General features: G+C 41.1%; 1 protein-coding gene across 3 annotated transcripts in view; it reads left to right on the top strand.

Annotated features, from left to right (window-relative positions):
• Positions 1–12853, top strand: part of ABCF2 (ATP binding cassette subfamily F member 2) — a 131291-nt gene extending 118438 nt beyond the window's left edge. For all 3 annotated transcript variants that reach the window (XM_053713247.1, XM_053713249.1, XM_053713248.1), the window contains exons 13-14: positions 12201–12404; positions 12484–12853. In XM_053713247.1, the coding sequence (XP_053569222.1) occupies positions 12201–12404; positions 12484–12609 (330 nt within the window). In that variant the 3' untranslated portion in view covers positions 12610–12853. The remainder of the gene's footprint in view (positions 1–12200; positions 12405–12483) is intronic.
• The last annotated feature ends 10764 nt before the right edge of the window (positions 12854–23617 follow it).

Raw genomic sequence — 23617 nt, forward strand, 5'->3', positions numbered from 1 at the left:
AGATAGAAAAATTGAATCTTTTCTAAGAAAAGCTTATCTATGTTCAGGTAATCTTCTTAGACCTGCTATATCATTGGCTGATGTTGCTGCAGCTTCAACTTTTTGGTTGGAAACTCTAGCGCAACAAGTAACAAATCGTGATTCTCATGATATTATTATTCTTCTCCAGCATGCTAATAATTTCATCTGTGATGCCATTTTTGATATTATTAGAGTTGATGTTAGATTTATGTCTCTGGCTATCTTAGCCAGAAGAGCTTTATGGCTTAAGACTTGGAATGCTGATATGGCTTCTAAATCAACTCTACTTTCCATTTCTTTCCAGGGAAACAAATTATTTGGTTCTCAGTTGGATTCTATTATTTCAACTGTTACTGGTGGGAAAGGAACTTTTTTACCACAGGATAAAAAATCTAAAGGTAAAAACAGGGCTAACAATCGTTTTCGTTCCTTTCGTTTCAACAAAGAACAAAAGCCTGATCCTTCGTCCTCAGGAGCAGTTTCAGTTTGGAAACCATCTCCAGTCTGGAATAAATCCAAGCCTGCTAGAAAGGCAAAGCCTGCTTCTAAGTTCACATGAAGGTACGGCCCTCATTCCAGTTCAGCTGGTAGGGGGCAGGTTACGTTTTTTCAAAGAAATTTGGATCAAATCTGTTCACAATCTTTGGATTCAGAACATTGTTTCAGAAGGGTACAGAATTGGTTTCAAGATGAGACCTCCTGCAAAGAGATTTTTTCTTTCCCATGTCCCAGTAAATCCAGTGAAAGCTCAAGCATTTCTGAATTGTGTTTCAGATCTAGAGTTGGCTGGAGTAATTATGTCAGTTCCAGTTCCGGAACAGGGGATGGGGTTTTATTCAAATCTCTTCATTGTACCAAAGAAGGAGAATTCCTTCAGACCAGTTCTGGATCTAAAATTATTGAATCGTTATGTAAGGATACCAACGTTCAAGATGGTAACTGTAAGGACTATATTGCCTTTTGTTCAGCAAGGGAATTATATGTCCACAATAGATTTACAGGATGCATATCTGCATATTCCGATTCATCCAGATCATTATCAGTTCCTGAGATTCTCTTTTCTAGACAAGCATTACCAATTTGTGGCTCTACCGTTTGGCCTTGCTACAGCTCCAAGAATTTTCACAAAGATTCTCGGTGCCCTTCTGTCTGTAATCAGAGAACAGGGTATTGTGGTATTTCCTTATTTGGATGATATCTTGGTACTTGCTCCGTCTTTACATTTAGCAGAGTCTCATACGAATCGACTTGTGTTGTTTCTTCAAGATCATGGTTGGAGGATCAATTTACCAAAAAGTTCTTTGATTCCTCAAACAAGGGTAACCTTTCTGGGTTTCCAGATAGATTCAGTGTCCATGACTCTGTCTTTAACAGACAAGAGACGTCTAAAATTGATTACAGCTTGTCGAAACCTTCAGTCACAATCATTCCCTTCGGTAGCCTTATGCATGGAAATTCTAGGTCTTATGACTGCTGCATCGGACGCGATCCCCTTTGCTCGTTTTCACATGCGACCTCTTCAGCTCTGTATGCTGAACCAATGGTGCAGGGATTACACGAAGATATCTCAATTAATATCTTTAAAACCGATTGTTCGACACTCTCTAACGTGGTGGACAAATCACCATCGTTTAATTCAGGGGGCTTCTTTTGTTCTTCCGACCTGGACTGTAATTTCAACAGATGCAAGTCTCACAGGTTGGGGAGCTGTGTGGGGATCTCTGACGGCACAAGGAGTTTGGGAATCTCAGGAGGTGAGATTACCGATCAATATTTTGGAACTCCGTGCAATTTTCAGAGCTCTTCAGTTTTGGCCTCTTCTGAAGAGAGAATCGTTCATTTGTTTTCAGACAGACAATGTCACAACTGTGGCATACATCAATCATCAAGGAGGGACTCACAGTCCTCTGGCTATGAAAGAAGTATCTCGAATTTTGGTTTGGGCGGAATCCAGCTCCTGTCTAATCTCTGCGGTTCATATCCCAGGTGTAGACAATTGGGAAGCGGATTATCTCAGTCGCCAAACGTTGCATCCGGGCGAATGGTCTCTTCACCCAGAGGTATTTCTTCAGATTGTTCAATTGTGGGGGCTCCCAGAGATAGATCTGATGGCCTCTCATCTAAACAAGAAACTTCCCAGGTATCTGTCCAGATCCCGGGATCCTCAGGCGGAGGCAGTGGATGCATTATCACTTCCTTGGAAGTATCATCCTGCCTATATCTTTCCGCCTCTAGTTCTTCTTCCAAGAGTAATCTCCAAGATTCTGAGGGAATGCTCGTTTGTTCTGCTAATAGCTCCGGCATGGCCTCACAGGTTTTGGTATGCGGATCTTGTCCGGATGGCATCTTGCCAGCCATGGACTCTTCCGTTAAGACCAGACCTTCTGTCACAAGGTCCTTTTTTCCATACGGATCTGAAATCCTTAAATTTAAAGGTATGGAGATTGAACGCTTGATTCTTGGTCATAGAGGTTTCTCTGACTCCGTGATTAATACTATGTTACAGGCTCGTAAATCTGTATCTCGAGAGATATATTATAGAGTCTGGAAGACTTATATTTCATGGTGTCTTTCTCATCATTTTTCTTGGCATTCTTTTAGAATACCGAGAATTTTACAATTTCTTCAGGATGGTTTGGATAAGGGTTTGTCCGCAAGTTCTTTGAAAGGACAAATCTCTGCTCTTTCTGTTCTTTTTCACAGAAAGATTGCTATTCTTCCTGATATTCATTGTTTTGTACAAGCTTTGGTTCGTATAAAACCTGTCATTAAGTCAATTTCTCCTCCTTGGAGTTTGAATTTGGTTCTGGGAGCTCTTCAAGCTCCTCCGTTTGAACCTATGCATTCATTGGACATTAAATTACTTTCTTGGAAAGTTTTGTTCCTTTTGGCCATCTCTTCTGCTAGAAGAGTTTCTGAATTATCTGCTCTTTCATGTGAGTCTCCTTTTCTGATTTTTCATCAGGATAAGGCGGTGTTGCGAACTTCTTTTGAATTTTTACCTAAAGTTGTGAACTCCAACAACATTAGTAGAGAAATTGTGGTTCCTTCATTATGTCCTAATCCTAAGAATTCTAAGGAGAAATCATTGCATTCTTTGGATGTTGTTAGAGCTTTGAAATATTATGTTGAAGCTACGAAATCTTTCCGTAAGACTTCTAGTCTATTTGTTATCTTTTCCGGTTCTAGGAAAGGCCAGAAAGCTTCTGCCATTTCTTTGGCATCTTGGTTGAAATCTTTAATTCATCTTGCCTATGTTGAGTCGGGTAAAACTCCGCCTCAAAGAATTACAGCTCATTCTACTAGGTCAGTATCTACTTCCTGGGCGTTTAGGAATGAAGCTTCGGTTGACCAGATCTGCAAAGCAGCAACTTGGTCTTCTTTGCATACTTTTACTAAATTCTACCATTTTGATGTATTTTCTTCTTCTGAAGCAGTTTTTGGTAGAAAAGTTCTTCAGGCAGCGGTTTCAGTTTGAATCTTCTGCTTATGTTTTTTGTTAAACTTTATTTTGGGTGTGGATTATTTTCAGCAGGAATTGGCTGTCTTTATTTTATCCCTCCCTCTCTAGTGACTCTTGTGTGGAAAGATCCACATCTTGGGTAGTCATTATCCCATACGTCACTAGCTCATGGACTCTTGTTAATTACATGAAAGAAAACATAATTTATGTAAGAACTTACCTGATAAATTCATTTCTTTCATATTAACAAGAGTCCATGAGGCCCACCCTTTTTTGTGGTGGTTATGATTTTTTTGTATAAAGCACAATTATTCCAATTCCTTATTTTATATGCTTCGCACTTTTTCTTATCACCCCACTTCTTGGCTATTCGTTAAACTGATTTGTGGGTGTGGTGAGGGGTGTATTTATAGGCATTTTAAGGTTTGGGAAACTTTGCCCCTCCTGGTAGGAATGTATATCCCATACGTCACTAGCTCATGGACTCTTGTTAATATGAAAGAAATGAATTTATCAGGTAAGTTCTTACATAAATTATGTTTTTCCTGTTCCTAATGCTATTTCTGCAGTAATTTCCAAAGAATGGGATAAATTGGGTAATTCATTTACTCCTTCTAAACGTTTTAAGCAATTATATCCTGTACCGTCTGACAGGTTAGAATTTTGGGACAAAATCCCTAAAGTTGATGTGGCTATTTCTACCCTTGCTAAACGTGCTACCATTCCTACGTCAGATGGTACTTCGTTTAAAGATCCTTTAGATAGGAAAATTGAATCCTTTCTAAGAAAAGCTTATCTGTGTTCAGGTAATCTTCTTAGGCCTGCTATATCATTAGCTGATGTTGCTGCAGCTTCAACTTTTTGGTTGGAAACTTTAGCGCAACAAGTAGCAAATCATGATTCTCATATTATTATTCTTCTTCAGCATGCTAATAATTTTATTTGTGATGCCGTTTTTGATATTATTAGAGTTGATGTCAGGTTTATGTCTCTAGCTATTTTAGCTAGAAGAGCTTTATGGCTTAAGACTTGGAATGCTGATATGGCTTCTAAATCAACTCTACTTTCCATTTCTTTCCAGGGTAACAAATTATTTGGTTCTCAGTTGGATTCTATTATCTCAACTGTTACTGGTGGGAAAGGAACTTTTTTACCACAGGATAAAAAAACAGGGCTAATAATCGTTTTCGTTCCTTTCGTTTCAACAAAGAACAAAAGCCTGATCCTTCGTCCTCAGGAGCAGTTTCAGTTTGGAAACCATCTCCAGTCTGGAATAAATCCAAGCCTGCTAGAAAGGCAAAGCCTGCTTCTAAGTCCACATGAAGGTGCGGCCCTCATTCCAGCTCAGCTGGTAGGGGGCAGGTTATGTTTTTTCAAAGAAATTTGGATCAATTCTGTTCACAATCTTTGGATTCAGAACATTGTTTCAGAAGGGTACAGAATTGGTTTCAAGATGAGACCTCCTGCAAAGAGATTTTTTCTTTCCCGTGTCCCAGTAAATCCAGTGAAAGCTCAAGCATTTCTGAATTGTGTTTCAGATCTAGAGTTGGCTGGAGTAATTATGCCAGTTCCAGTTCCGGAACAGGGGATGGGGTTTTATTCAAATCTCTTCATTGTACCAAAGAAGGAGAATTCCTTCAGACCAGTTCTGGAACTAAAAATATTGAATCATTATGTAAGGATACCAACGTTCAAGATGGTAACTGTAAGGACTATCTTGCCTTTTGTTCAGCAAGGGAATTATATGTCCACAATAGATTTACAGGATGCATATCTGCATATTCCAATTCATCCAGATCACTATCAGTTCCTGAGATTCTCTTTTCTGGACAAGCATTACCAGTTTGTGGCTCTACCGTTTGGCCTAGCTACAGCTCCAAGAATTTTTTCAAAGGTTCTCGGTGCCCTTCTGTCTGTAATCAGAGAACAGGGTATTGTGGTATTTCCTTATTTGGACGATATCTTGGTACTTGCTCAGTCTTTACATTTAGCAGAATCTCATACGAATCGACTTGTGTTGTTTCTTCAAGATCATGGTTGGAGGATCAATTTACCAAAAAGTTCTTTGATTCCTCAAACAAGGGTAACCTTTCTGGGTTTCCAGATAGATTCAGTGTCCATGACTCTGTCTTTAACAGACAAGAGACGTCTAAAATTGATTGCAGCTTGTCGAAACCTTCAGTCACAATCATTCCCTTCGGTAGCCTTATGCATGGAAATTCTAGGTCTTATGACTGCTGCATCGGACGCGATCCACTTTGCTCGTTTTCACATGCGACCTCTTCAGCTCTGTATGCTGAATCAATGGTGCAAGGATTACACAAAGATATCTCAATTAATATCTTTAAAACCGATTGTTCGACACTCTCTAACGTGGTGGACAGATCACCATCGTTTAATTCGGGGGGCTTCTTTTGTGCTTCCGACCTGGACTGTAATTTCAACAGATGCAAGTCTCACAGGTTGGGGAGCTGTGTGGGGATCTCTGACGGCACAAGGAGTTTGGGAATCTCAGGAGGTGAGATTACCGATCAATATTTTGGAACTCCGTGCAATTTTCAGAGCTCTTCAGTTTTGGCCTCTTCTGAAGAGAGAATCGTTCATTTGTTTTCAGACAGACAATGTCACAACTGTGGCATACATCAATCATCAAGGAGGGACTCACAGTCCTCTGGCTATGAAAGAAGTATCTCGAATTTTGGTTTGGGCGGAATCCAGCTCCTGTCTAATCTCTGCGGTTCATATCCCAGGTATAGACAATTGGGAAGCGGATTATCTCAGTCGCCAAACGTTGCATCCGGGCGAATGGTCTCTTCACCCAGAGGTATTTCTTCAAATTGTTCAAATGTGGGAACTTCCAGAAATAGATCTGATGGCGTCTCATCTAAACAAGAGACTTCCCAGGTATCTGTCCAGATCCTGGGATCCTCAGGCGGAGGCAGTGGATGCATTATCACTTCCTTGGAAGTATCATCCTGCCTATATCTTTCCGCCTCTAGTTCTTCTTCCAAGAGTAATCTCCAAGATTCTGAAGGAATGCTCGTTTGTTCTGTTGGTAGCTCCGGCATGGCCTCACAGGTTTTGGTATGCGGATCTTGTCCGGATGGCCTCTTGCCAACCGTGGACTCTTCCGTTAAGACCAGACCTTCTGTCGCAAGGTCCTTTTTTCCATCAGGATCTCAAATCCTTAAATTTAAAGGTATGGAGATTGAACGCTTAATTCTTGGTCAAAGAGGTTTCTCTGACTCTGTGATTAATACTATGTTACAGGCTCGTAAATCTGTATCCAGAGAGATATATTATAGAGTCTGGAAGACTTATATTTCTTGGTGTCTTTCTCATCATTTTTCTTGGCATTCTTTTAGAATACCGAGAATATTACAGTTTCTTCAGGATGGTTTAGATAAGGGTTTGTCCGCAAGTTCCTTGAAAGGACAAATCTCTGCTCTTTCTGTTCTTTTTCACAGAAAGATTGCTATTCTTCCTGATATTCATTGTTTTGTACAAGCTTTGGTTCGTATAAAACCTGTCATTAAGTCAATTTCTCCTCCTTGGAGTTTGAATTTGGTTCTGGGGGCTCTTCAAGCTCCTCCATTTGAACCTATGCATTCATTGGACATTAAATTACTTTCTTGGAAAGTTTTGTTCCTTTTGGCGATCTCTTCTGCCAGAAGAGTTTCTGAATTATCTGCTCTTTCTTGTGAGTCTCCTTTTCTGATTTTTCATCAGGATAAGGCGGTGTTGCGAACTTCTTTTGAATTTTTACCTAAAGTTGTGAATTCCAACAACATTAGTAGAGAAATTGTGGTTCCTTCATTATGTCCTAATTCTAAGAATTCTAAGGAGAAATCTTTGCATTCTTTGGATGTTGTTAGAGCTTTGAAATATTATGTTGAAGCTACTAAATCCTTCCGAAAGACTTCTAGTCTATTTGTCATCTTTTCCGGTTCTAGAAAAGGCCAGAAAGCTTCTGCCATTTCTTTGGCATCTTGGTTGAAATCTTTAATTCATCATGCCTATGTCGAGTCGGGTAAAACTCCGCCTCAAAGGATTACAGCTCATTCTACTAGGTCAGTTTTTCATTCCTGGGCGTTTAGGAATGAAGCTTCGGTTGATCAGATTTGCAAAGCAGCAACTTGGTCCTCTTTGCATACTTTAACTAAATTCTACCATTTTGATGTATTTTCTTCTTCTGAAGCAGTTTTTGGTAGAAAAGTACTTCAGGCAGCGGTTTCAGTTTGAATCTTCTGCTTATGTTTTTCATTAAACTTTATTTTGGGTGTGGATTATTTTCAGCAGGAATTGGCTGTCTTTATTTTATCCCTCCCTCTCTAGTGACTCTTGTGTGGAAAGATCCACATCTTGGGTAATCATTATCCCATACGTCACTAGCTCATGGACTCTTGTTAATTACATGAAAGAAAACATAATTTATGTAAGAACTTACCTGATAAATTCATTTCTTTCATATTAGCAAGAGTCCATGAGGCCCGCCCTTTTTTGTGGTGGTTATGATTTTTTTGTATAAAGCACAATTATTCCAATTCCTTATTTTATATCACCCCACTTCTTGGCTATTCGTTAAACTGAATTGTGGGTGTGGTGAGGGGTGTATTTATAGGCATTTTGAGGTTTGGGAAACTTTGCCCCTCCTGGTAGGAATGTATATCCCATACGTCACTAGCTCATGGACTCTTGCTAATATGAAAGAAATGAATTTATCAGGTAAGTTCTTACATAAATTATGTTTTCTCAAGGTTATCTCCTGGAATTCAAGGAACTTACCCCCAAGGGGAAGGTTCCACATGTCTCACTTATCCTCAAACCAAATAAAGAGACAGGCATTCTTACATTGTGTAGAAGACCTGTTAAAGATGGGAGTGATACACCCAGTTCCAATAAAGGAACAAGGAATGGGATTTTATTCCAATCTGTTCGTAGTTCCCAAAAAAGAGGGAACTTTCAGACCAATTTTGGATTTGAAGATCCTAAACAAATTTCTCAGGGTACCATCGTTCAAGATGGAAACCATTCGAACGATTCTACCCACTATCCAGGAAAGTCAATTTATGACTACCGTGGATCTAAAGGATGCGTACCTACAAGGCTCATACAGACATCGTTCTAGCCTTTCTCAGATCACAAGGATGGAAGGTGAACATAGAAAAAAGTTCTCTGTCTCAGTCGACAAGAGTTCCCTTCTTGGGAACAATAATAGATTCCTTAGAAATGAGGATTTTTCTGACAGAGGTCAGAAAATCAAAACTTCTAAGCTCTTGTCAAGTGCTTCATTCTGTTCCTCGTCCTTCCATAGCGCAGTGCATGGAAGTAGTAGGGTTGATGGTTGCAGCAATGGACATAGTTCCTTTTGCACGAATTCATCTAAGACCATTACAACTGTGCATGCTCAAACAGTGGAATGGGGACTATACAGACTTGTCTCCAATGATTCAAGTAGATCAGAAGACCAGAGACTCACTCCGTTGGTGGCTGACCCTGGACCATCTGTCCCAGGGAATGAGCTTCCGCAGACCAGAGTGGGTCATTGTCACGACCGACGCCAGTCTAGTGGGCTGGGGCGCTGTCTGGGAATCCCTAAAAGCTCAGGGTCTATGGTCTCGGGAAGAGTCTCTTCTCCCGATAAACATTCTGGAACTAAGAGCGATATTCAATGCTCTCAGGGCTTGGCCTCTGCTAGCAAAGGCCAGATTCATAAGGTTCCAATCAGTCAACATAACGACCGTTGCTTATATCAATCATCAGGGGGGAACAAGGAGTTCCCTGGCGATGAAAGAAGTGACCAAAATAATTCAATGGGCGGAGGATCACTCCTGCCACCTGTCTGCGATCCACATCCCAGGTGTGGAAAACTGGGAGGCAGATTTTCTGAGTCGTCGGACATTCCATCCGGGGGAGTGGGAACTCCATCCGGAGATCTTTGCCCAAATAACTCAATTATGGGGCATTCCAGACATGGATCTGATGGCGTCTCGTCAGAACTTCAAGGTTCCTTGCTACGGGTCCAGATCCAGGGATCCCAAGGCGACTCTAGTAGATGCACTAGTAGCACCTTGGACCTTCAACCTAGCTTATGTATTTCCACAGTTTCCTCTCATTCCCAGGCTGGTAGCCAGGATCAATAAGGAGAGGGCCTCAGTGATCTTGATAGCTCCTGCGTGGCCACGCAGGACTTGGTATGCAGACCTGGTGAATATGTCATCGGCTCCACCATGGAAGCTACCTTTGAGACAGGACCTTCTTGTTCAGGGTCCATTCGAACATCCAAATCTGATCTCCCTCCAGCTGACGGCTTGGAGATTGAACGCTTGATTCTATCGAAGCGTGGGTTTTCAGATTCTGTGATAGATACTCTGGTCCAGGCCAGAAAACCGGTAACTAGAAAGATTTACCATAAAATATGGAAAAGATATATCTGTTGGTGTGAATCCAAAGGATTCCCATGGAATAAGATAAAAATTCCTAAGATTCTCTCCTTTCTACAAGAAGGTTTGGAGAGAGGATTATCTGCAAGTTCTCTTAAGGGACAGATCTCTGTTTTATCTGTCTTACTACACAAAAGACTGGCAGCTGTGCCAGATGTTCAAGCATTTGTTCAGGCTCTGGTTAGGATCAAGCCTGTTTACAGACCTTTGACTCCTCCCTGGAGTCTAAATCTAGTTCTTTCAGTTCTTCAAGGGGTTCCGTTTGAACCTTTACATTCCATAGATATTAAGTTACTATCTTGGAAAGTTTTATTTTTGGTTGCAATTTCTTCTGCTAGAAGAGTTTCAGAGTTATCTGCTCTGCAGTGTTCTCCGCCATATCTGGTGTTCCATGCAGATAAGGTGGTTTTGCGTACTAAGGTTGTTTCTAACAAAAATATTAACCAGGAGATAGTTGTACCTTCTTTGTGTCCAAATCCAGTTTCAAAGAAGGAACGTTTGTTACACAATTTGGACGTTGTCCGTGCTCTAAAGTTCTATTTAGAGGCTACTAAAGATTTCAGACAAACATCTTCCTTGTTTGTTGTTTATTCTGGTAAAAGGAGAGGTCAAAAAGCGACTGCTACCTCTCTTTCCTTTTGGCTTAAAAGCATTATCCGATTGGCTTATGAGACTGCCGGACGGCAGCCTCCTGAAAGAATCACAGCTCACTCCACTAGGGCTGTGGCTTCCACATTGGTCAACAGAAGCCTCGTTCTTGAAGGCCCGATATGTAAGGCAGCGACTTGGTCTTCACTATATGGCCAGCTTTGCTGGGACTCTTTGCCATTTCCTGTTGGGGAAGAGAATATCCCACAAGTAAGGATGACGCCGTGGACCGGACACACCGTTGGAGAAAGTAATTTATCAGGTAAGCATAAATTCTACCATTTTGATGTGTTTTCTTCTTCTGAAGCAGTTTTTGGTAGAAAAGTACTTCAGGCAGCTGTTTCAGTTTGATTCTTCTGCTTATAATTTCAGTTTTTTTTCATTATAAGATTTAAACTTTATTCTGGGTGTGGATTATTTTCAGCAGGAATTGGCTGTCTTTATTTTATCCCTCCCTCTCTAGTGACTCTTGCGTGGAAGTTCCACATCTTGGGTATTTATTATCCCATACGTCACTAGCTCATGGACTCTTGCTAATTACATGAAAGAAAACATAATTTATGTAAGAACTTACCTGATAAATTCATTTCTTTCATATTAGCAAGAGTCCATGAGGCCCACCCTTTTTTTTTTTTTGTGGTGGTTATGATTTTTTTGTATAAAGCACAATTATTCCAATTCCTTATTTTTTATGCTTTCGCACTTTTTTCTTATCACCCCACTTCTTGGCTATTCGTTAAACTGATTTGTGGGTGTGGTGGTGAGGGGTGTATTTATAGGCATTTTGAGGTTTGGGAAACTTTGCCCCTCCTGGTAGGAATGTATATCCCATACATTCTAATTGCTAATATGAAAGGAATTAATTTATCAGGTAAGTTCTTACATAAATTGTTTTTTTTATGACCGAGTACAAGTACCGATACTTGTTTTCAAATACTCGCCGATACCAATTACCAATACTTTTTTTTTAATGTCATGTGACAGTTTACCAAGCACAATACAGACTAATTATTTAAGATTCCTTCTTTATAATTATAAAGGGCTGTAATTCAAAAGACATTATGAAATAATAAAAAAGTTCACTGAACATGTAAATAAAAAATATTACAATAAAATATTAAATTTAAAGGGGGGATACAATTGGGTTGTAGGGCTGTTATATAACATCAATCTGACATTTGTATGCAGGTTTGACTCTAAGTTGAACAGTCTTTCACTTTCCACACCACTGCATGGGGCAGAAATATATTTTTTGGGTAATTTTTGCCAGAGCTGGAAATCTGTTTATTAACTGCCCAGTACTTCAGGGATTTGTCTGAACACAGTACAGTGATCTCTCCTACAATAATACAAATAACAATTTGTATTGTCAGAACAGTACTAAACAACTTTTAGTTTAGTCTCCACTCCAGTTTAAAATGAAATGGGAACATGCAGTTTGAAAAAACGCCACAAGATAGCATATGGGTAGGAAGTAGAGGTATTGGTTTAAGTATCGGTGCATTTGCACGAGTACAAGTACTCATGCAAATACTTGGTATCGGTACCGATACTAGTATCGGTATCAGTGCATCCCTATCTTAAATATTTCATGGGCTTACCCTTATTTTGCTTTCTATCTCCAGGTGAGTCCAATCCGCAATTTGTCTGATGGACAGAAATGCCGCGTTTGTTTCGCCTGGCTGGCTTGGCAAAATCCCCACATGCTGTTCCTTGATGAACCAACCAATCACTTGGATATTGAGACAATAGATGCTCTTGCAGATGCCATCAATGACTTTGATGGAGGAATGATGCTTGTAAGCCACGATTTCCGTCTGATACAGCAGGTGAGATGCAGAAGTGTGTGCCATTTCTGTATTGTCGTCTGCTCTTTCTCCAGTGTTTAATTCTCGTGTACCTCCACAGGTTGCTCAGGAAATCTGGGTGTGTGAAAAGCAGGCAGTTACCAAATGGTCAGGAGACATCTTGTCTTATAAACAGCACCTCAAGTCCAGGCTAAAAGATGACGATAATCCGCGTAAGGGTAACTGAGATCCCATCCTCCAGCACAGACCGCGCAGCTTAAGGAAGTGGCACACTAGAGCTGCCCACCAGCCACACCATCTGACCACTACCATCATGTTACCGGTGGCAAGGAAGACGCAGATTGTTACCATAGCCTCAGCCCATCAGATCCTGGCTCACCTAGATTGTTTTGTTTTTCCCCTTTTTTTTTTTTTTTAAAGAAACTATTTATCTGTAACTCTGTGGGGAAAAAATAAAGATAGAATCTGTATTGCTGATGGTTTTATTTCTCAGGTTCTAGACAATCTGCACAACATGGGGCTTTTTTAGTTAGTTTGCTTTCGGCAGTGCGCCACATGCATTTCCCATACGGCTGTCACTAGAATGTGTTTGTATTCTCACGGAATATACAGCATCTGCTGCCTGTACAATACTAAGTAAACCAATCCACAGACGTAAACTTCCAGGGAAAGATGATAGAGAAACCACCATATTTATTTTTTCTCTTTTATCCGCAGTTGAATTGTTCCTTTGTTCTTTCCTGCTTAGTATAGTTTTCTCCTGTTAAGTGTAGTCAGTCCACGGGTCATCCATTACTTATGGGATTATATCTCCTCCCTAACAGGAAGTGCAAGAGGATCACCCAAGCAGAGCTGCTATATAGCTCCTCCCCTCTACGTCATACCCAGTCATTCTCTTGCACCTAACTAATAGATAGGACGTGTGAGAGGACTGCTGGACAGCAGCCTCCTGAAAGAATTACAGCTCATTCTACCAGAGCTGTGGCTTCCACTTGGACCTTTAAAAATGAGGCCTCTGTTGAACAGATTTGCAAGGCTGCAACTTGGTGTTCACTTCACACCTTTTACAAATTTGACACACTTGCTTCTTCGGAGGCTGTTTTTGGGAGAAAGGTTCTTCAGGCAGTGGTTCCTTCCGTGTAAGGGTCCTGCCTGTCCCTCCCGTCATCCGTGTTTAGCTTTGGTATTGGTATCCCATAAGTAATGGATGACCCGTGGACTGACTACACTTAACAGGAGAAAACATAATTTATGCTTACCTGATAAATTCCTTTCTCCTGTAGTGTAGTCAGTCCACGGCCCGCCCTGTTTTTACGGCAGGTCTAAATTTTAAATTAAACTACAGTCACCACTACACCCTATAGTTAATCCTTTCTCGTTGGTTTTGGTCGAATGACTGGGTGTGACTTAGAGGGGAGGAGCTATATAGCAGCTCTGCTTGGGTTATCCTCTTGCACTTCCTGTTAGGGAGGAGATATAATCCCATAAGTAATGGATGACCCGTGGACTGACTACACTACAGGAGAAAGGAATTTATCAGGTAAGCATAAATTATGTTTTTTCTTCCTGACCCTTTAGCTGGTGAAAGCACATGAAGCAAATACCATTCTCATTCCAGTGTGCACTAGATGCTATAATTATAGATTCTGTGCCATACAGGAGCTACACTTTAAAAGCTCTGTCATACACTTAGGATGTTTTAACTTGGTGTTTGTGCCACAGTCCCCAGCAAGCAGTGCATGGACGGCACAATAAATCTTCACAGCTATACAGCTTAGTGCAGGTAATTGTTTTAGGACTTGGGCACACCAAGGGAAATAGGCGTGCATTAATGGAGGTGACTATTTTGCAGATAATGTGTATAAAAAGTATGCAGTAGCGCAGCAGCCTCAGTATCTCCCTGTAAGTATGTAGTAGTACAGCAGCCCTCAGTATCGCCCTGTAAGTATGCAGTAGTGCAGCAGCCCTCAGTATCTCCCTGTAAGTATGTAGTAGTGCAGCAGCCTCAGTATCTCCCTGTAAGTATGTAGTAGTACAGCAGCCTCAGTATCTCCCTGTAAGTATGTAGTAGTACAGCAGCCCTCAGTATCGCCCTGTAAGTATGCAGTAGTGCAGCAGCCCTCAGTATCTCCCTGTAAGTATGTAGTAGTACAGCAGCACTCAGTATCTCCCTGTAAGTATGTAGTACAGCAGCCCTAAGTATCTCACTGTAAGTATGTAGTACAGCAGCCTCAGTATCTCCCTGTAAGTATGTAGTAGTACAGCAGCACTCAGTATCTCCCTGTAAGTATGTAGTACAGCAGCCCTAAGTATCTCACTGTAAGTATGTAGTACAGCAGCACTCAGTATCTCCCTGTAAGTATGTAGTACAGCAGCCTCAGTATCTCCCTGTAAGTATGTAGTAGTACAGCAGCCTCAGTATCTCCCTGTAAGTATGTAGTAGTGCAGCAGCCCTCAGTATCTCCCTGTAAGTATGTAGTAGTACAGCAGCCCTCAGTATCGCCCTGTAAGTATGCAGTAGTGCAGCAGCCTCAGTATCTCCCTGTAAGTATGTAGTAGTACAGCAGCACTCAGTATCTCCCTGTAAGTATGCAGTAGTGCAGCAGCCTCAGTATCTCCCTGTAAGTATGTAGTAGTACAGCAGCCCTCAGTATCGCCCTGTAAGTATGTAATAGTGCAGCAGCCCTCAGTATCTCCCTGTAAGTATGTAGTAGTACAGCAGCCTCAGTATCTCCCTGTAAGTATGTAGTAGTACAGCAGCACTCAGTATCTCCCTGTAAGTATGTAGTAGTGCAGCAGCCCTAAGTATCTCCCTGTAAGTATGTAGTAGTACAGCAGCCTCAATATCTACCTGTAAGTATGTAGTAGTACAGCAGCCTCAGTATCTACCTGTATGTAGTACAGCAGCCCTCAGTATCTCCCTGTAAGTATGTAGTAGTGCAGCAGCCTCAGTATCTCCCTGTAAGTATGTAGTACAGCAGCAGCCCTCAGTATCTCCGTGCAAGTATGTAGTTGTGCAGCAGCCCTCAGTATCTCCCTGTAAGTATGTAGTAGTGCAGCTGCATTCAGTATCTCCCTGTAAGTATGTAGTAGTGCAGCAGTCCTCAGTATCTCCCTGTAAGTATGCAGTAGTGCAGCAGCCTCAGTATCTCCCTGTAAGTATGTAGTAGTACAGCAGCACTCAGTATCTCCCTGTAAGTATGTAGTAGTGCAGCAGCCCTAAGTATCTCACTGTAAGTATGTAGTAGTACAGCAGCCTCAGCATCTCCCTGTAAGTATGTAGTTGTGCAGCAGCCCTCAGTATCTCCCTGTAAGTATGTAGTAGTGCAGCAGCCCTCAGTATCTCCCTGTAAGTATGTAGTACAGCAGTATAAATAAAGAGAGAAGCGCTCAACCTGGGTACGAATAATAGCTTGTTCTATGGCTAGTTACCACCCTAGAAGCAGCCTCTTTTTGCTCAATATGTGCCTTTCACAGAGAAGAACTTTCCTGTAGCATATCAGTCTGATCCTGACTTCACAGTGCAGTCCAGCCCCGAAATACCAGGCAATCCCTCTCTGAACAAGAGAAACAGCGAAACCCCAGACGTACGTTTCGGCCTATTGTGGGCCTCGTCAGTGAGGTGCAGCCATATCCCTCTAGGCACACTGAGCAACGGGTCCACGTCTGGATTCCCGCATCACACTTAGGGCTGGACTGCACTGTTAAGTCAGGATCAGACTGATATGCTTCAGGAAAGTTCATCTCATTGAAAGGCACATGTTGAGCAAAAAGAGGCTGCTTCTAAGGTGCTAACTAGCCATAGAACAAGCTATTATGCTGTTGTTCGTTCCCAGGTTGAGCGCTTCTCTCTTTCTTTCATGTAATTAGCAAGAGTCCATGAGCTAGTGACGTATGGGATATACATTCCTACCAGGAGGGGCAAAGTTTCCCAAACCTTAAAATGCCTATAAATACACCCCTCACCACACCCACAATTCAGTTTTACAAACTTTGCCTCCGATGGAGGTGGTGAAGTAAGTTTGTGCTAGATTCTACGTTGATATGCGCTCCGCAGCAAGTTGGAGCCCGGTTTTCCTCTCAGCGTGCAGTGAATGTCAGAGGGATGTGAGGAGAGTATTGCCTATTTGAATGCAGTGATCTCCTTCTAAGGGGTCTATTTCATAGGTTCTCTGTTATCGGTCGTAGAGATTCATCTCTTACCTCCCTTTTCAGATCGACGATATACTCTTATATATACCATTACCTCTGCTGATTCTCGTTTCAGTACTGGTTTGGCTATCTGCTATATGTAGATGAGTGTCCTGGGGTAAGTAAGTCTTATTTTCTGTGACACTCCTAGCTATGGTTGGGCACTTTGTTTATAAAGTTCTAAATATATGTATTCAAACATTTATTTGCCTTGACTCAGAATGTTCAACTTTCCTTATTTTTCAGACAGTCAGTTTCATATTTGGGATAATGCATTTTAATTTAACATTTTTTACCTTTAAATTTGACTTTTTCCCTGTGGGCTGTTTTTCGGCTCGCGGGGGCTGAAAATGCTTCATTTTATTGCGTCATTCTTGGCGCGGACTTTTTTGGCGCAAAAATTCTATTTCCGTTTCCGGCGTCATACGTGTCGCCGGAAGTTGCGTCATTCTTTGACGTTATTTTGCGCCAAAAATGTCGGCGTTCCGGATGTGGCTTCATTTTTGGCGCCAAAAAAAGCATTTAGGCGCCAAATAATGTGGGCGTCACTTTTGTCTCCACATTATTTAAGTCTCATTTTTTATTGCTTCTGGTTGCTAGAAGCTTGTTCTTTGGCATTTTTTCCCATTCCTGAAACTGTCATTTAAGGAATTTGATCAATTTTGCTTTATATGTTGTTTTTTTCTTTTACATATTGCAAGATGTCTCACGTTGCATCTGAGTCAGAAGATACTACAGGAAAATCGCTGTCTAGTGCTGGAACTACCAAAGCTAAGTGTATCTGCTGTAAACTTTTGGTATCTGTTTCTCCAGCTGTTATTTGTATTGCATGTCATGTCAAACTTATTAATGCAGATAAAATTTCCTTTAGTACTGTTTCATTACCTGTTGCTGTTCCGTCAACATCTAATTTTCAGAGTGTTCCTGATAACATAAGAGATTTTATTTTTTAAATCCATTAAGAAGGCTATGTCTGTTATTTCTCCTTCTAGTATACATAAAAGTCTTTTAAAACTTCTCTTTTTTCAGATTAATTTTTAAATGAACATCATCATTCTGATACTGATAATGGTTCTTCTGGTTCAGAGGTTTCTGTCTCAGAGGTTGATGCTGATAAATCTTTGTATTTGTTCAAGATGGAATTTACTCGTTCTTTACTTAAAGAAGTGTTATTTGCATTAGAAATAGAGGATTCTGGTCCTCTTGATACTAAATGTAAACGTTTAAATAAGGTTTTTAGATCTCCTGTAGTTATTCCAGAAGTGTTTTATCTCCCTGATGCTATTTCTGAAGTAATTTCCAGGGAATGGAATAATTTGGGTAATTTATTTACTCCTTCTAGACGTTTAAGCAAATTATATCCTGTGCCATCTGACAGATTAGAGTTTTTTGGGACAAAAATCCCTAAGGTTATGGGGCTGTCTCTACTCCTGCTAATGTACTACTATTCCTACGGCAGATAGTACTTCATTTAAGGATCCTTTAGATAGGAAAACTGAATCCTTTCTAAGAAAAGCTTACTTATGTTCAGGTAATCTTCTTAGACCTGCTATATTTTTAGCGGATGTTGCTGCAGCTTCAACTTTTTGGTTAGAAGCTTTAGCGCAACAAGTAACAGATCATAATTTTATAGCATTATTATTATTCTATAACATGCTAATAATTTTATTGGTGATACCATCTTTTGATATCATTAGAGTTGATGTCAAGTATATGTCTCTAGCTATTTTAGCTAGAAAAGCTTTATGGATTAAACTTGGAATGCTGACATGTCTTCTAAGTCAACTTTGCTTTCCCTTTCTTTCCAGGGTAAATAATCATTTTCGTTCCTTTCCTCACAAGGAACAAAAGCCTGATCCTTCATCCTCAGGAGCGGTATCAGTTTGGAAACTATTTCCAGTTTGGAATATATCCAAGCCTTATAGAAACCTATAGCCAGCTCCTAAGTACCTATGAAGGTGCGGCCCTTATTCCAGCTCAGCTGGTATGGGGCAGATTACGTTTTCTTCAAAGAAATTTGGATCAATTCCGTTCTTAATCTCTGGTTTCAGAAACATTGTTTCAGAAAGGTACAGAATTGGCTTCAAGTTAAGGCCTCCTGCTAAGAGATTCTTTTCTTTCCCGTGTCCCAGTTAACACAGCAAAGGCTCAGCATTTCTGAAATGTGTTTCAGATCTAGAGTTGGCTGGAGTATTTATGCCAGTTCCAGTTCTGGAACAGGGGCTGGGGTTTTATTTTATCTCTTCATTGTACCAAAGAAGGTCAATTCCTTCAGACCAGTTCCGGATCTATCATTATTGAATCGTTATGTTAGGATACCAACATTCAAGATGGTTACTGTAGGACTATCCTGCCTTTTGTTTAGCAAGGGCATTATATGTCTACAATAGATTTACAGGATGTGTATCTGCATATTCCGATTCATCCAGATCACTTTTAGTGTCTGAGATTCTCTTTTTAGACGAGCATTACCAGTTTTGTGGCTCTACCGTTTGGCCTAGCCTCAGTTCCAAGAATTTTTTTCAAAGGTTCTCGGTGCCCTTCTTTCTGTAATCAGAGAATAGGGTTTTGGTATTTCCTTATTTGGACGATATCTTGGTACTTGCTCAGTCTTCTCATTTTCGAAGAATCTCATACGAATCGACTTGTGTTGTTTCTTCAGTTCATGATTGAAGGATCAATTTACCAATCAGTTCATTGATTCCTCAGACAAGGGTAACCTTTATAGGTTTCTAGATAGATTCAGTGTCTATGACTCTGTCCTTGTCAGACAAGAGAAGTTTAACATTGATATCAGCTTGTCAAAACCTTCAGTCACATTCATTCCCTTTGGTAGCCTTATGCATGGAAATGTTGGGTCTTAGGACTGCCGCATCAGATGCGATCTCCTTTGCTCGTTTTCACATGCGACCTCTTCAGCTCTGTATGCTGAACCAATGGTGCAGGGATTACTCAGATATCTCAATTAATATCTTTAAACCGATTTTACAACACTCTCTGACATGGTGGACAGATCACCATCGTTTAGTTCAGGGGGCTTCTTTGTTCTTCCGACCTGGACTATAATCTCAACAGATGCAAGTCTTACAGGTTGGGGAGCTGTGTGGGGGTATCTGACGGCACAAGGGGTTTGGGAATCTCAGGAGGTGAGATTTCCGATCAATATTTTGGAACTCCGTGCAATTTTCAGAGCTCTTCAGTCTTGGCCTCTTCTGAAGAGAGAGTTGTTCATTTGTTTTCAGATAGACAATGTCACAACTGTGGCATACATCATTCATCAAGGAGGGACTCACAGTCCTCTGGCTATGAAAGAAGTATCTTGAATTTTGGTTTGGGCGGAATCCAGCTCCTGTCTAATCTCTGCGGTTCATATCCCAGGTATGGACAATTGGAAAGCGGATTATCTCAGTCGCCAAACGTTGCATCCGGGCGAATGGTCTCTTCACCCAGAGGTATTTGTCCAGATCCCGGGATTCTCAGGCGGAGGCAGTGGATGCATTATCACTTACTTGGAAGTATCATCCTGCCTATATCTTTCCGCCTCTAGTTCTTCTTCCAAGAGTAATCTCCAAGATTCTGAAGGAATGCTCGTTTATTCTGCTGGTAGCTCCGGCATGGCCTCACAGGTTTTGGTATGCAGATCTTGTCCGGATGGCCTCTTGCCAACCGTGGACTCTTCCGTTAAGACCAGACCTTTTGTCTCAAGGTCCTTTTTTCCATCAGGATCTGAAATCCTTAAATTTAAAGGTATGGAGTTTGAACGCTTGATTCTTGGTCAAAGAGGTTTCTCTGACTCTGTGATTAATACTATGTTACAGGCTCGTAAATCTGTATCCAGAGAGATATATTATAGAGTCTGGAAGACTTATATTTCTTGGTGTCTTTCTCATCATTTTTCTTGGCATTCTTTTAGAATACCGAGAATATTACAGTTTCTTCAGGATGGTTTAGATAAGGGTTTGTCCGCAAGTTCCTTGAAAGGTCAAATCTCTGCTCTTTCTGTTCTTTTTCACAGAAAGATTGCTATTCTTCCTGATATTCATCGTTTTGTACAAGCTTTGGTTCGTATAAAACCTATCATTAAGTCAATTTCTCCTCCTTGGAGTTTGAATTTGGTTCTGGGGGCTCTTCAAGCTCCTCCATTTGAACCTATGCATTCATTGGATATTAAATTACTTTCTTGGAAAGTTTTGTTCCTTTTGGCCATCTCTTCTGCCAGAAGAGTTTCTGAATTATCTGCTCTTTCTTGAGAGTCTCCTTTTCTGATTTTTCATCAGGATACGGCGGTGTTGCGAACTTCTTTTGAATTTTTACCTAAGTTGTGATTTCCAACAACATTAGTAGAGACATTGTGGTTCCTTCATTATGTCTTAATCCTAAGAATTCTAAGGAGAAATCATTGCATTCTTTGGATGTTATTAGAGTTTTGAAATATTTGTTATCTTTTCCGGTTTTAGAAAGGTCAGAAAACGTCTGCCATTTCTTTGGCATCTTGGTTGAAATCTTTAATTCATCTTGCCTATGTTAAGTCGGGTAAGACTCCGCCTCATAGGATTACAGCTCATTCTACTAGGTCAGTTTCTACTTCCTGGGCGTTTAGGAATGAAGCTTCGGTTGATCAGATTTGCAAAGCAGCAACTTGGTCCTCTTTGCATACTTTTACCAAATTCTATCATTTTGTTGTATTTTCTTCTTCTGAAGCAGTTTTTGGTAGAAAAGTACTTCAGGCAGCGGTTTCAGTTTGAATCTTCTGCTTATGTTTTTCATTAAACTTTATTTTGGGTGTGGATTATTTTCAGCAGGAATTGGCTGTCTTTATTTTATCCCTCCCTCTCTAGTGACTCTTGTGTGGAAAGATCCACATCTTGGGTAGTCATTATCCCATACGTCACTAGCTCATGGACTCTTGCTAATTACATGAAAGAAAACATAATTTATGTAAGAACTTACCTGATAAATTCATTTCTTTCATATTAGCAAGAGTCCATGAGGCCCGCCCTTTTTTGTGGTGGTTATGATTTTTTTGTATAAAGCACAATTATTCCAATTCCTTATTTTTTATGCTTTCGCACTTTTTTCTTATCACCCCACTTCTTGGCTATTCGTTAAACTGAATTGTGGGTGTGGTGAGGGGTGTATTTATAGGCATTTTAAGGTTTGGGAAACTTTGCCCCTCCTGGTAGGAATGTATATCCCATACGTCACTAGCTCATGGACTCTTGCTAATATGAAAGAAATGAATTTATCAGGTAAGTTCTTACATAAATTATGTTTTTTATTTATGCAAATTATGACATTTTGGGAAGTCTCCCTAAGTGTGATGCGGGAATCCAGACGTGGACCCGTTGCTCAGTGTGTCTAGAGGGATATGGCTGCACCTCACTGACGAGGCCCACAATAGGCCGAAACGTACGTCTGGGGTTTTGCCGTTTCTCTCGTTCAGAGACGGATTGCCTGGTATTTCGGGGCTGGACTGCACTGTTAAGTCAGGATCAGACTGATATGCTACAGGAAAGTTCTTCTCTGTGAAAGGCACATATTGAGCAAAAAGAGGCTGCTTCTAGGATGGTAACTAGCCATAGAACAAGCTATTATGCTATTGTTCATTCCCAGGTTGAGCGCTTCTCTCTTTTTATTTATGTAGTACAGCAGCCTCAGTATCTCCCTGTAACTATGTAGTAGTGCAGCAGCCTCAGTATCTCCCTGTAAGTATGTAGTAGGGCAGCAGCCCTCAGTATCTCCTTGTAAGTATGTAGTAGTGCAGCAGCCCTCAGTATCTCCCTGTAAGTATGTAGTACAGCAGCAGCCCTCAGTATCTCCCTGTAAATATGTAGTAGTGCAGCAGCCCTCAGTATCTCCCTGTAAGTATGTAGTAGTGCAGCAGACCTCAGTATCTCCCTGTAAGTATGTAGTAGTGCAGCAGCAGCCCTCAGTATCTCCCTGTAAGTATGTAGCAGTGCAGCAGCACTCAGTATCTCCCTGTAAGTATGTAGTAGCGCAGCAGCACTCAGTATCTCCCTGTAAGTATGTAGTAGTGCAGCAGCCCTCAGTATCTCCCTGTAAGTATGTAGTAGTGCAGCCGCCTCAGTATCTCCCTGTAATTATGTAGTAGTACAGCAGCCCTCAGTATCTCCCTGTAAGTATGTAGTAGTGCAGCAGCCCTCAGTATCTCCCTGTAAGTATGTAGTACAGCAGCAGCCCTCAGTATCTCCCTGTAAGTATGTAGTAGTGCAGCCGCCTCAGTATCTCCCTGTAATTATGTAGTAGTACAGCAGCCCTCAGTATCTCCCTGTAAGTATGTAGTAGTGCAGCAGCCCTCAGTATCTCCCTGTAAGTATGTAGTACAGCAGCAGCCCTCAGTATCTCCCTGTAAGTATGTAATAGCACAGCAGCCCTCAGTCTCCCTGTAAGTATGTAGTAGTACAGCTGCAGCCCTCAGTATCTCCCTGTAAGTATGTAGTAGTACAGCAGCCTCAGTATATCCCTGTAAGTATGTAGTAGCGCAGCAGCCCTCAGTATCTCCCTGTAAGTATGTAGTAGCGCAGCAGCCCTCAGTATCTCCCTGTAAGTATGTAGTAGTACAACAGCCCTCAGTATCTCACTGTAAGTATGTAGTAGTACAGCAGCAGCCTCAGTATCTCCCTGCAAGTATGTAGTAGTACAGCAGCAGCCTCAGTATCTCCCTGTACGTATATAGTAGTACAGCAGCCCTCAGTATCTCCCTGTAACTATGTTGTACTTACAGGGAGAAACTGAGGGCTGCTGCTGTACTATGTAGTAGTATATCAGAAGCCCTCAGTTTCTCCCTGTAAGTATGTAGTAGTGCAGCAGCCTCAGTTTCTCCCTGTAAGTATGTGGTAGTGCAGCAGCCTCAGTATCTACCTGTAAGTATGTAGTAGTACAGCAGCCCTCAGTATCTCCCTGTAAGTATGTAGTAGTGCAGCAGCCCTCAGTATTTCCCTGTAAGTATGTAGTAGTACAGCTGCAGCCCTCAGTATCTCCCTGTAAGTATGTAGTAGTACAGCAGCCTCAGTATATCCCTG

Source organism: Bombina bombina, chromosome 5 (genome assembly GCF_027579735.1).
Source record: "Bombina bombina isolate aBomBom1 chromosome 5, aBomBom1.pri, whole genome shotgun sequence".
NCBI lineage: Eukaryota > Metazoa > Chordata > Amphibia > Anura > Bombinatoridae > Bombina > Bombina bombina.